We start from the raw sequence: 15,068 nt of genomic DNA on the forward strand, positions 1-15,068 counted from the left end.
CTGGGTAGAGAGGCGAAGAGCCACTAGTCGAGGTAGCACAACACCTAGAGGGACTGAAGTTAGGCCAGTCTGGGCCCACGCAATCTTGACGCAGAGCCAGAAGGGCCAGTGCAGAAGTGAGGCTGCCCTCACACAGAAAGCCGGAACAGTCAAGCAACTGCCGGAACAGCAGGGAAAGCTGACGCAGTGGGAAGAAGAGGCAGCACAGGGCTCACGCAAAGCCTGAAAGGCTGACGCAAGGCCAGCGCAAAAGTAGTCGAGGTTAGCCAGTTTTGCTGCCAGATCAACCAGAATCTGCCGGTTGAAGTGAGGTAAAACTGACTCAGTTTTTCCGCCATTGTATTTTTCTGTCATTGGTTTGTCGGGAGGGCAACCAACATTTGTATTCAGAATTACTGCTTAATAATAGAAAACCCTCAGAGTTGCTGCACCAATTTTCCCGTGTTCGGTTTTTCCGGGGACTATTTTGTCCAAAAATAATTGTGTCCTACGTATCTTTTTCTTTGCTCAGTTTCCTTGTTTCATGTAAGTCAAATTAAGTTGGTGTAGGTTGCATAAGTAATTTTCTTCAATATTTAGAGAATAACTTGATAATGTATAATAAAATCAAGTAGGTGAAGTAGATTCAGATTTGCTGCAGTAGGGTTTCCTTGAGGATTAGGAATTTTCACACAAATATGGTGTCTCTCGTTGATGCGTTGATCGTCTCCTTTGTCATTGCATTTATTGTTCTATCTTCAATTACTGTTGATGATTGGAAATATTAATTGCTATTGAAAAGATTGCTAGCTGAAGAATTGAATTGGGCTAAAATTAATTGAAATAACATAGAGCAATGTGAAAATTAACATGGTATCAAAGTTAAGGTGAAGGACAAGCCCAAAAGGAGACAAGCATTGAAGCAATCATCTTTGGAAATTTGAAGGAGCCTATCTAATCAAGTCAAGATGTCTTCCTCTTTCTTCAAGGAACATGAGAAGTTGGGTGACTCATCTAACTTTGTTGCATGGAAGATCAAGTTGGAGATCATCATTGATAACAATGATGTTTTGGAATACATTCAAGGAAAAGTACCTGAGCCTCCGGAGAATGCTTCTGCTGCTGCCAAGAACAAGCACAAGAAAGGTGAGTTAAAAGCAAAGCAAATTATAGCTGATGGTTTACAAGATAGTCTACTTGCATATGTTGGAAATTTGAGAAAGTCTAAGGACATGTATGATAAGATAGTTGGCATGTATGAAGTCAACAATTTGAATGAAATCATCTCCTTGAAAGATCAACTCAAAGACATGAATATGAACAAAGGGGAGTCTATGCAATCCTACATTATGAGGATATCTCGTATTAAAGATCAATTGAAAAGAGTTGGAGAAACTGTGTTCGACAAGGAATTGGTGATTGTAACTCTTAGAGGTCTCCCTCCCATTTGGGAAACCTTCATTACTACCATAAGCAACAACAATGCCTTCCTGTCATTTGATGAAATTGTTGGAAATCTCACTCAAGAAGAATCAAGGATGATATCAAGAGGAAGGATTCAAAAGCATGAAGAAGGAGAGCCTGCTGCATTCATCACTCATGACAAGAAGAAGAAGAAAGGAAAAGGAGGTCCATCAAATTCAAGAAAGCCTCCACCTTGAAATACAAAAAGAAGGAATGATAGAACATCATCTCACATTGAATGCTACAATTGTCACAAAAAGGGTCATTATGCTCGAGATTGCCCTGAGAAGAACAATGGTCCACGCTACAACACTAGAAGCAACAAAAACAGGTTTAATGGTTGAAGAAGAGATGACCAAAGGAATGATCGCAATGGAAGAGATGGAAGAGAAAGAACAATAGATGCTCCAAGTGACCATGAAGAAGATCGTCATCCTCAAAAGAAGTCAAGATACTCTAGGTATGAAAGTAATGTTGGCAATCAATCTGAATATATTCTTATTTCTGCCCTTACTAGTTCCTCTCCTTCGGATTTGTGGGATAGTTGGTTGGTTGATAGTGGGGCCACTCATCATTTCTCTGGGTATAAGGAAGTTCTCTCTAATTTGGTAGAGAGGGAGTCAAATTTGAAAATTATTCTTGGAGACAACTCCACTCATCCCGTTAAAGGCTTTGGGTCTGTCAAATTCCATTTGGAGTTTGGGGAATCTGTTGTGCTACATGATGTGATGTATGTGCCAGGATTGAAGAAGAATTTGGTATCAATATCTGCTTTGGAAGACAAAGGGATGATGGTTTCCTTCATCATGGGAAAGGTTCTTATTTGGCTGTTGGATCACCCATGAGAGATGCATTCACATTAGGATTGAGATTGAAGGACTCTACAAGATTACTGGAAGACGTCTTCTAGCATTGGTCCATGATATTAATCATCTAAGCGAGCTATGGCACCGAATATTGGCCCATTTACATTATGATGCTCTTCCGAAATTGAAGAAACTGGTTTCTGGTATTCCCAATGTTCAAGCACAACATGATGGAGTATGTCCAGGTTGTGCTAATAGAAAGAAGACAATGGGACCATTCCCCTCTTAAAGAAAAAGACAAATGACATCCTCCATCTCATTCATTTCGACTTATGTGGTCTGATGACCATACATTCTATTGGTGGCCATCTCTACTACATCACCTTCATTGATGACTTTTCAAGAAAGACATGGATATATTATTTGAAGCACAAGGATGAAGCCTTCGAAATGTTCAAGGAGTTCAAATCTTTGGTCGAAAATCAAACAAGGAAGAAAATTAAGATCTTTAGGTCCAACAATGGTGGCGAGTACATTTCGAATGAGTTCATAGATTTTTGCAAGAAGGAAGGTATCAAGAAAGAGATGATTGTGCCCTATACTCCTGAACAAAATGGAGTAGCTGAAAGAAAGAACAAGTCTATTGTAGAAGTCACTCGTGCCATGCTCCATGATCAAAAGTTGTCAAAGTTCCTTTGGGGAGAAGCAACGAATGCTGTTGTATATGTTCAAAATAGGGTGCCTCATCAAGCATTGGACAACAAGACCCCCGAAGAAGTGTTCACAAGTGTCAAGCCCGATGTTGGCCATCTCTGTATCTTTGGTTGTCTCGTATATTTCCATGTGCCAAAGGACAAAAGAAACAAGCTGGAAGCCACGGGAAGAAAAGGTATGTTTGTTGGATATTATGAAAATTCTAAAGATTTTAGAATATATATTCCTGGTCAAAGGAAGGTTGAAATTAGCAGGGATGTAACGTTCGATGAAGATGTTTCCCTTGGGAAAGCAAGGGACCTTCCTTCGCCTCCTCCTCCTGAGAAGAAGAATGATGATATGGATATTTTAGATGGTCCCTCCGTGCCTGAATCCGAGACAAATATTGTTGATGATCCCATGGAGCCCATGGATCCCTTAGATCCTCCTCCAAGTGATCCTCCTGCCAGGAAGAGGCCACTTTGGCTTTGTGACACATTACAAGATGATGAGAGATGAGTTCCCATTCAAAGATAATTTAGAGAAAGAAAGAAGCCATGTAGGTACCAAGGATATGTTGCAGCCATGAGCACTATGATTCAAGCCGAACCTCCCACCTTTAAAGAAGTCGTGAAAGAACAAGTTTGGAAGGATGCTACATTTGAAGAAAATGAATCAACTATGAAGAATGATGTATGGGATGTTGTGCCGATACCGAAGGGGGAATCCATGGTGACTTCAAAGTGGCTATTCAAGATCAAACATGGAGTTGATGGTAGGATTGAGAAATATAAAGCAAGGTTTGCAGCCCAAGGATTCTCCCAGAAAGAGGGAGAAGATTATGATGACATATTTGCACCTGTGGCTCAATATACAACCATTCGTTCAATAGTTTCTCTTGTCACAAGTCAAGGATGGACCCTACATCAGATGGACGTAAAGACAACATTCCTCCATGGCATGTTACAGGAAGAAGTGTACGTTGAGCAGCCACAGGGATTTGAAGTAGAGGATCAAAAGACACATGTTTGTAGGTTGAAGAAGGCATTGTATGGTTTGAAGCAAGCCCCCAGAGCATGGTACGCTTGCATAGATAGTTATTTGGTGAAGCTGGGATTCACAAGAAGCAATGTCGATCCCAACCTCTACTTCAAGGTAGTCCAAGGTATGTCGTTGATTTTGGTTTTATATGTTGACAATCTATTCTTGACAGGTAGTGATCCCTTGATGATCGAGTGTAAGAGGGAGTTAGCCTCTGAATTTGAGATGAAGGACCTTGGACTCATGCACTACTTTCTAGGTCTTGAGGTGTGGCAAAGGTCTAGTGATATTTTCCTTTCACAAGGAAAATATGTCATGAAGTTGTTGGAGAGATTTGGAATGATAAAATGCAAGTCCTTGCCCACACTGATGGAAATGAATTTCAATAAGTTATGTGGAGAAGCTGCAGGACCTGATTTGGCGAATCCATCCGAGTATAGATAGTTGATTGAGGATTTGATGTTCTTAGTGAATACTCGTCCAAACATATGCTATGTAGTGAATACATTTAGTCAATTCATGACCGAGCCTCTCCATGTACATTGGAATGTTGTTAAACACATTTTGAGATATTTGCATGGGACGATCACCCTTGATCTAAGATATACTGCTGGAGATGTTCGACTTCATGGATATAACAATGTTGATTGGGAAGGAAACATTGTCGACAGGAAGAGTATGTCTGGATGTTTTTTTAGCTTTGGATTTGCCATGATATCTTGGACAAGCAGGAAGCAGAAGTTCGTAGAATTGAGTACCATCGAGGTAGAGTACGTTGCAGCTATCATGGCTAGCTGCGAAGCAGTTTGGTTGAGGAAGCTCTTTGGAGAGCTATTTGAGCAGGTACTAGACACTACAATGATATATTGCGACAACAAGAGTGGGATCTGTCTGGCAGAGAATCCCATATTTCATGACAAGTCCAAGCATATCATTTCATTTGAGACATGGTGCAGAGAGGAGCTCTTAGACTCCATCATATATCGACAAATGAGTAGATTGAAAATATTCTCTCCAAGGCTTTACCGAAACGGAAGTTCTTGGTATTAAGAGAGCAACTTGGACTGATGGATGTGACCCCTCCTGATAAGGGGCATCACTGATCGAGAACACTGAGCCGACTCTTCCCCCTTGTCTGAGCTCCCAAGGTGAGGAATTGAGATGGAGGGCTCCTGGGGTTGAGGGATCTTTGGACAATAGGGTCGTAGATGTTGCTCCCCTATTTGTTACCCATAGGGTTGGAGATGTTGCTCCCCTATATTGGTCTTTGTAGAGTATACCCCAGTTGGAATCATACCCATAAGTTGGGCTTGTTGGGATTACCACTCCCCGTTTGGCCAATAAGTTGAGAGTGTACTTGGGGGTGTACAACCCAAGCTGATTATGATGCAGGTGTTCTACCACATGAATCTTGAGGGTCATTGTTGGGAAGATCAGTGGGAAATAGGATGGGTTGATATGTGCTCCCCTATATCACCTATTGCTCAATATGGGGTTGAAGATGTTTTGCTCCCCCATGAGATTCCAGGTTGAGATGTGCTCTCAGATGTATATTCAGGTTGAGATGTGCTCCCTGATATTGTTTTCAGATTGAGATGTGCTCTTCGACATTATAGAGGGTGGTAGCTAATGCTCCCCGATTCTTCTTTAGATTTGAGAATGTTTCAGCAGATAGAGTTGAGCAGAGATGGGACATGATATGACGATAAGATACACATGACATGATGCAATTGGAATTTCTCCCTAGCTGAGAGGGAGTGTTAATTTGGTAGCTCAATGACAAATTCCAACCATGGGACTAGATTCCTCTTTTCGAGAGGACCAATTTTGACTATTGAAGCACTCAATTTGGACAAGGGAAAGTGTACTTATGAAGAAAAGCCCACATGCACATTTGGATATGTCGGCCCTAACAGGTTATAGGTCACCCTTGGAAGCCTATAAATACAAGTGACCTCAAGCTCATTTGGACATCACCAAGCATCATCTTATTCTCTTCTTCATTGATTGGTTCGCACAGGTCTAAGGCTAGGTCGAGGAAAGAGGTTCGCACAGGTCTGAAAATATAGGGTTCGAAGCTCGCATGTGTTCTAGGGTTTTGGTTTCCAACCACAGGCTCATCAAAGGCAATTTTCGGCTATAATTGTAGGCTAGCAGGCTCAAGGGTGCGGTTGGAAGGTCTCAACCGCATGCACAACTCTTCCTCCGTGCGGTTGGGCTCTAGGGATAAATTTTGACATGACTGCAATTGACCGCAGATAGGAAAAGTTGTCTTTGATATATATTGATGTTGGGAACATATTTCTGAATGTTGTTGGGTTAATTTTGTTGGATGATTTTGTATTGGGCTCATTGTACTCTGTTGAACATTTTATGACAATCTAATAGAAGAAGAATTTTCAAAGGTTTTTCCCCCTTGTGGAATTTTTCCCTGGTCTTTGACCAAAGATGGTGTCCCTTGTTGATGTGTTGATCGTCTCCTCTGTCATTGCATTTACTATTCTTTCTTCAATTACTGTTGATGATTGGAAATATTAATTGATATTGAAAATATTGCTAGTTGAAGAATTGAATTGGGCTAAAAGTAATTGAAACAACATAGAGCAGCGTGAAAATTAACAATGTCAACTCTTTGATGATACTATGGACTCCTTGATGTGATGAGATTGACTTGATTTGAGAAGGCTAAGATCAAGTGGGAGCTGACACACTCTCAAGAGATAAGTATTATCTTGATTGTTTCTATTGATTATTTCATTATGAATCTTTTGCCTTGCTTCGTTGTTCTTGTTCTTCCATAGCCTCCTAGTGAGGATTGTAGGTATATAATGAAGACTTCCAAGGTATGGAAACCATTCAAAATGATGGAAGAACAATGTGACAAAAGGACTTGTGATAGGCTCTGAACTCAGAGGGAGAAAACAAGATCAAGCACATTTCTATGAAGAGGGTTTTTGTGTAAGAGGGAGCTTCTTTTGAGGCATGAACCTGGTGATATCCTTGGCACAATGGACCATAGGTCCATCGGCATATTCCTAATGAATGATTTGAAGAAGCTGCAAGACTCTGATTATGACTTGATTGATTCTCTAATTGATTCGTTCATTTATCTGATGATGTTTATTTCCACTAAAGTCTATTGTTATTTGTTGGATTCTACTATGGTTGTTGATGCCTACTTTTGTGAGAAGCCACTTATTATTTGCTAGATTCATTTATGGTTTGTTGGTACCTGCTTCTGAGAGAAGCCATTTATTATTTGTTGGATTCGACTATGGATATTGATATTCACATATGAGGTTACCAATGATTGCTTCTATGAGAAGCCACTATTGAAAGCTATTATTGTCCGTTGATAGTTTCTAATGTTTGCTTCTAATAGAAGCCCCGACTAAAGCTAGATGAACAACTGAATGTTGTTATTTGCTGAAAAAATTGAGATCTACCGTGGCTACATTTCTGATGATGAACTGATTGTTGATATTTATGTGAAGAAACTGGAATGACTAAGAATCCCTTTGAAGAGGGCTGAATACTACATAGAAGCTCACTCTCTTTGATGTGATTTATTTCTGAAGTTGATCAAGAGATTTTGGGCCGAATTTGTGATCAGTATGTTGGTTTCATCTGTGGTAAATATAGTGAGAACTTCGGCCTCCTATCACAGTGACTACAAGCCTATATTTCAGCCTCCTTGTGCAAAGCTTACTCATTGAACAAAAGTGGAAATTCTCTCTTTCTTTGAGCAGACTTTGATTGGATAACTCATTGTTGACTATTTTGGTTTTGTTGGAACACTCTAACGTACTATTGATAGACAAAATCTCTCTCATAAGGAAATATTTTTGGGTTTTCCTAGTGTGGGTTTTACCCTGGCCGTGAGCCTAATCCTGGTGTCTCTTGTCTCTTGTTTATTGTCTTGTGTTCATTGTCTATTATGATAGCTATTTAGTAATTTACTGCTCTTGTTGAAGAACAGTTGAAGTTTTTCATGTAAAGCTGCTTGTTGACTAAAGTATAAAGAGGGAACAATTTATATCAAAAGAAGTAGTTATCAATTGTGAAAAACTACTCTAGTCATTGCAACACCAGATTTTCAACAAGGGACACAATAATACTTCACAAAAAGATCACCTTCAAATGTCTAACTAGATGAAGTCCCGTAAACAGGTTACCTCATTATGTTAAGGATGGTTAGATGGATAACCCTATTAGGTGTTTCCAACCCCCAAGGGGAAGTGACATGTTCCAATTTATCCCATCAATTCATAGGTGTGCATGAAAATAGTGGTTGTGGGGTGGGAAGGACTTTAGGGCGAAGTGCCATAGCCATGCAACAAACTAATGGACATCCAACATCCTAAGTGTATTAGATGTAAGGAGGGAGCAATTGTGGAGGCATGAGTTACCCCTTTACTCTACCTGGCTTTTCCACCAATCTGGCGTGCCTTTTACTTATTTATTATTTGCTTTCATTTGGGTGCATAGCTCAAAAGCCCAAGCTTGCTTTTGATATTTTTCATTGTTACCCCTTAAGGATGAGTTAGCTTATCACTCATCAAGGTCGAGACAATACAAAAGTTCCTTTTATAAATGCACCATGTGCTTGAGGAACTGGGTGATGGCTAATGAGGGAGGTAGATCTCATTATAGGATTTTGCCCACGCGCTAACTAAATGTCCCAACCATCTTTTTACATTTTATCTTTTTCTTTTGGTGTGGATTTCTTATGCTTTTTCCTTTCTTTTAGCTACATCAACCTCCAGGGCGAAGTTTTTTGGGCCTAGACTTAAGGATGAGGGTTAAAAAAGGTGCCAATCCCAATGACCAATGACCACCATCTCGAAGAATGGAGATGAATAAGGGAAAAATGGAGAGTGGTAAGTATGGAATATCTTGAACATGTTATTTTATTCAAAGCCTCCCTCCTAGTGCCCTTCCTACAACCCCAAGACCTCGAATGAAGTCCCACTAGACTAGAGTTAAGGACTAACCTCCCAAGTGAAGTGAGGGAACAAGAATACAGTCAAGATTAGTTAATCATCTAGTTTTCCCCTTGATTCGTATTAGTATGCCCATAACATTAAGTGAAAGCAAATGATTGCAAAATGATTGAAGTACTTGTCAATGGATGACCCACCTTCCTTCAAAGAAGGAATGTTGGATGGAAGAGAGAAATCTAACTGGAGCAAGAAGTGGAGGATCCTAGCATCATGTAATGTATTGATCATATAGGGCTGCTAGCTAGCTGGCTGTCCAAGGAGGAGAAAATTTTTCTCCTAGGGGTTACACACTTTTTGGTGGGTAACAAGAAACTACATCAATTCACTCATGTTGTACTCTCTTGAAGTCCTTTTATGATACTGCAATTTTGAGCTTGTTTATTGGATAAGGCCTTGACAAATAAATCAATGTAGATCCTCTACCTCATGATTTCTAACATGGTTCCAGAGCTAGTGTGGAATTTCTACCTCTATCCAGCACTCTTTAATTTGTCAGATCTGAAATTAGGGTTTCATCTCTGTTGCAGGGTTGCACAGAACTGAAATTAGGGCTTTTAAAGCACCTTTTTTTGGACAGAAATCAGTTTTTTTAAGAGTTTTTCACCCTTATGTTCACCAAAGCACCCCTACTTGCCAATTTTCTTGGGATTTTGGTGAACTTTAGGAAGTTTTTTGCAATTTCAATCCCTCCTTAAGGGCAGCACGTTCTTTTTCCCTGTAATACAGCCACAAGCTGTTTCTTATTTGCACTAGTATTATGACATATGGATGGAAAGTGGCATTTTTCCTGCCTCAATGGGTCTAACTATCATGCATTGGATGTTCAGATGGAAGCTCCACTCTGCAGAAGAGGGTTATGGACGTATTTGGACTCTGGAGAAACTACCTTTGACTACAACTAATGACAACTATGATCCTGTATGTCTAAAGAAGGATGAAGTTCTTGGATTGATCTCTCCTTTTAACCCTGCAAACCTAGGAAGCATTCTTGTGCAAACTATTGTTATATCATAATGCAAATAAGGAGCATTACAATGCAAATGTTATGAAAGACTCAAGAGTACTCATGCAATAAGGCATTAGATCTTTTAAAAAAGAACTTCACCGACAATGCCAATGCTGGTTTGGGATGCTGGGATAGATGAAATATGTCCTAAATTGTTGGATACTACAGCTAAAAGTGATAAACATATCCAAGTAATAATCATTTCATGAAGTCATGTTAATTTTGCATCATGGGTTGATTTACAAATGAGTATGATTCAAACGCTTGAAGATGAAGTCACTTTAGAAGCAACACAAGATGTGACCCTCGTAAAAGTTGAGCTTCCATGCAATAAGTCATCTATATAGTAGGCATGCTCAAACCATTATAGATATTAATTTGTATTTCCTTGAAATATACACAAGTTGGCTTGAGTCTCTTAATAATACAAGTCTATTAAAGAATTCTTCCTTTTACAGACTGCCAAAAAAGTAAGCAAGGCATAAGTGATGACTGTGATTCTTGCTTGTTCTTTGTTGCCAATTTCTCACTTGGGCCCTGAAGTAGAATCTAAATCAGCCATTGTACATGGTGGAGTCATAGTTTGCAATAACACCTTAGTAGCATGGCATATAGGAGAGCATTCAAGTTTGAGTAAGCCCTTTTCCTCCTTTGGGACAAGCCTAGACCAATGGCTCTCAGGATTTTTCCTCAACTTCAAGGATGAAATAGATGTTGAACTTTTTGAGGATGCAAAACATGTTATTGCAATGACCATTGGGAGCTACATGGGAGGTATGTATTTGTGGAAGAATGCAGTGAGGGAATCATAGTCATATTCACATGGATACTTGACATACGAGGGCCCTTGGAGCTTTACCTTCATATTTATTAGTCCCTCAAAGGGGATTCGTTGGTCTTCCATCTTCATCTCTTGAACATATTTTCCATTGGTTAAGAAATATCATTGCTATTGACTATTTTTGATGAGCTGTTCAAGCATGTTAAGGTTGCACTGCACGTTACTAAACCATTACACACAGAACTGATTGTTGTGTAGAATGCTGTAACAACGTACCTCATGTTTTAGAAAGGCAAATTCAAATTTGAATACCCAAAAATGATGATGACAAAGAGAGTATATGAACTGAATTGTAGTTCTTTTGAGGCATTACATTGGGAATTGCAGCATATAGAGTGTGTATGCCTCTGGATGATAGTTATAGACTATATATTTCATTTGACACACCTAGTCATGATGCATCCAATGCTATGAGAGCACATCAAACAGAGTAATTGAAATTGCCACATAGAGGTTGTTGCAAATGATGTAATTTATCAGCAAACAAATGAAACCATAGCCCATGCAAAGGTTGCCAATTTGCCAATTACCAATCAATGAGATGGAGAAGAAGGACAAATTGTGCAAATAATTAACCTTTATGTTTTCTTAGTGCTAAGCCCCATTAGTACGTGTGCAACTAGAGGGTTAAGATCCAGCAAGATTTCATCACAACGGTCACATTTTAGATGCATCCAGACGCTGATGTGACTTAGGGTGCCTGACGAGGTCAGTTTCATTAGATCCAAAAAAACTACTATCTTAAGCAATTTTCTTTTCCCCAGTATCCAGAGATCAAGAGCCCACATGTCTAGATGATTATATATCCTTGATCCTTGTAAAAAGACAACTCGAATGAAACTTCTTTAACAACACATGAGATGACTAGTCTTGCCTACTTTTTTGCTTTTTACTTTTTACTTTTTCTGACGATAAACCGATGCTCCATCTCTTCAAGGTTAGTCTTTCGCACCTTTTGCTTTTTGCTTTTTTGGGCATGTCTATAGACAATACTTAGTAGTTTCTACGTATAACAGATACAAGTTGAACATTGTGGTTCTAAGCAAACAGTGACAGCATAGTCCAAGGTCTTGGGTGGGTGAAAGAAAGTTGAGTGAAGCAAAACCTCACATCAAATTTGGTAGAGCGAAAAGCATAGTCAACCACCTAAGACATGGTTGGCAAAGGCACAAAAGTTGAAAGGCTAAAAGCCTAGCCTTTGGTTTAGAGTTTGTTTTTTGTATGCAAGAAAAGCTATAAAACTAACTAAAGCTGTAAAAGTAGGTATCTGGTTCCAATACCTTAGTGGTAGCCTTTGTCGACTGTGAAGACTGCTGGACAGTGGAAACAAAAATACTAGGAGAATAAAAACAGCAACAACAGTCCAAATTTATCCGTCAACCAGCAGTTCAATTTTATATCAAACAGCATGTTGATAGCTAGTAGATTATGAAGAAACAAATTTGATTAGAAACAGAAAAAGTTGACATTGCTGTGGACATGCATGATGCTTGACAATTTTGTTGCCATTAATAATCAAGATAATGTTCCCAAAACCAACAGTGAGTAAACAGCAGGAAGAAAAGGCTTCAAAGCAGCAAGAAAACTCGGTTGGCAGCCATGCAAAGAATGACCAAAGTGGCATGTTTTTCTTGCTTTCCTCCAAAAGCATTTAGGGTGAATTCATCTCGTTGATGGTTTTTCCTTTATATGCAAGTTGGCAGGGAGGCAGCGAGGTTGGATATCATTTTCTTTGGACAGTGTGGTAGCAGCAGGGAGCCCTTCATTCTTTCACTCTGCAAACCTCAGACCATTGCCTTCACTGTAGGCAAGGAATCATCGGCAGCCTCTCATCGATGACTCACTATAATGCAGCCAGTCTCTTGTGCAATATTTGATTGAAACTATTATGTTTTCCACTACCTCTTTGAACCTTGATTGTTGATGACAAAATTGTTATAGTGATAGGTAGTTCTACTATACACTTTTGAGTTTTTCTCACTTGAGGCGCATTTTTCTCGATGCATTTCCATTTTATTTCATTGTTACACAAGTCTTTGAAATATTATCCTGACCACTTGAAATTATTTATTGAACTCACCCTCGCTTTTTACTGTTATGGACAGCTCAAGAGGGAGTATTTTGTGTGCAATCATCTTGGAAGCGTGCAAATTTGTCAATTAGTTGGCAGCATACATCCACTAGGGACAACCCCTGAGACTAGAAAAGCAGCGGTCCGAATGAAGAAACTCTCCAACCGTGACAAAGGTTGGTTTGCCTACAGTTGTTGGGAAAAATTGCTTATGTAAGTTTGTGTGATAACACTGAGGGACTGGGAATTTTGCCTCGGGTTGATCTGAACATGTTGTTGCTCTAAGGGAAGAAATCATTAATTTCTTGATATGATGTCCACATTCTCTGACAAGAAGGATGAATTGCCTCATGCCCAACAAACTTAGAACCTACACTAGTTGGCAATTCTGCTGTAGGCGTGTATACGTTGCTTGGTGAAAGTTTGTGGAGGTAGCAGGGCTACTAGGAATAAACCCATTTTCTAGAGAGAAGGAGGCATCAAAACTTTATGCAGCAAAACCTACTCCGGCTGTCCCATGAAGACAATATTGTTTTTTCTATTTTGAGAGTTAGTTCAACCGTATATCTAATTTTCTGAACCTCCAGCCACTTCATTTCCATCCTATTTTGAGAATACAGCTACACAAAAGGAGGCAGGAACTCAGCAGTCAAGGAAGGATAAAATGGTAGCATTGGGTACTTTGCGCAGGTTGGAATTTTTGGCACTGAATGCAAGGATCTCTATTAGGAGCTTTGTGGGCCATTTTATGTTCTAAATACCAAGGTACCTACCTGATGGATTTGTCACTTTCTTTACAGAATCTCTTTTATCAATTTTTGTATATTTCTTTCTTTTCTTTTAACAACTCTTTTCTCTCTGTTTATCGTTGCAGCCTATTGGGCAGACATTCTTGTATTTACAGTTATTAGAAAGCAAGTTTGTGGTACAAATTTCCTTCTATGGTTGCAAACTTTCTATGGGATTCAAAATATTTCTATGCAATCTCTGATATTTATTATTACTCTGCATTTGTGAGATGAATACTTGCATGAAGTTATTAGTATGACTAAAGAATTCTGTGAGATGAATACTTGCATGAAGTTATTAGTATGACTATAAGAATTCTGAGCAAAGTGTAGTCCTTGATATTTACTACCATTTTGTGTTACGAGATGGATTTTTTCATGTTTTGAATATATCTGAAGCTGGTCTAGAGGCCCTAGGAACAAACTTGAACTGCTGGATTCATTTGCTAATGCTCAGTACATTTTATTTTCATATCAGGAAATGTTAGATATCTCCACCCTTCATTAGTATTTCTAATATTTCTGTAGACTCTTTAAGTACCAAAGACTTCCATTTGCAGTGGTGCTTGAAGATACTTGTGCGTGCCCGGCGACCTTCTGTCTCTTCCATGCGATCAATTTATGTTTCTACAATGTGGGATAAAGATGCCCAATCAAAAGGCATTGTTTTAAATATTTATATTGAAAAGGCATTGGTCTAAAGATTTAAATATGGTTATTTATGTCCAAAGTGCATTGTTTCCTAGCCAAGAACATGTCGAGGAACAACACTGTGAATCTACAAATACAAACACAAATGTTATTGTACGAATCATGCCCCGTTAATAAACCATGTGGATAAGAATGATGATGTTCTCATTTGATCATCCATGCTTGTGGGTGAATCCCTGATGAGCAATCCTTAATTGCTGTGCATCCATGTTTATTTGTTTATAATGTAATTACGAAATAATACAGTTGTTTTTGAATGCTATTGCTGTCATGAAGTTGTTGATAGTCTCATAGCACTCTATTAAAAAAGTTTGTTGCTGGTACCGAGAGAGCCTAGGGAGGCATCTGCGTATGTCACATGCACCTGAAACAGGCAATTAAGGATAAATATAGAAGGATATTGAGACAAATAAGAAGAATATGAGTCTACCTTGTTAGCTGGATAAACTTTCTGCTTGTACCACGCAGGTCTGTCCTGCAAATCAATCGGAACTATCTGGATCTGATCGAGGCCCTGCATTTTATTTTCACAGCTCTATCAATGCAATACAAAACCTACCAACAAGGAGAAGGAGAATCAGCGAGATAAATACCTTGTAGTTTCTGGCAATCCAAACGCGCTGGGCATATGGGCATGTCAAACTGACATACAGTCTGTAAAATCC

The 15,068-nt window shown here is 39.2% G+C and overlaps 1 protein-coding gene across 2 annotated transcripts in view; it reads right to left on the reverse strand.

Annotated features, from left to right (window-relative positions):
- The window catches only part of LOC149188112 (glutathione S-transferase L3-like), a 49,406-nt gene that overhangs the window by 33,901 nt on the left and 437 nt on the right, over positions 1–15,068 (reverse strand). For both annotated transcript variants that reach the window (XM_089411591.1, XM_089411592.1), the window contains exons 3-4: positions 14,997–15,057; positions 14,834–14,917 (exon numbers count right to left, since the gene is read on the reverse strand). In XM_089411591.1, coding sequence (XP_089267717.1) covers positions 14,834–14,917; positions 14,997–15,057 — 145 coding nt within the window. The remainder of the gene's footprint in view (positions 1–14,833; positions 14,918–14,996; positions 15,058–15,068) is intronic.

Source organism: Pinus tabuliformis, chromosome 3_1, assembly GCF_031772625.1.
Source record: "Pinus tabuliformis cultivar Carrire ecotype Pingquan chromosome 3_1, CPIR1, whole genome shotgun sequence".
NCBI lineage: Eukaryota > Viridiplantae > Streptophyta > Pinopsida > Pinales > Pinaceae > Pinus > Pinus tabuliformis.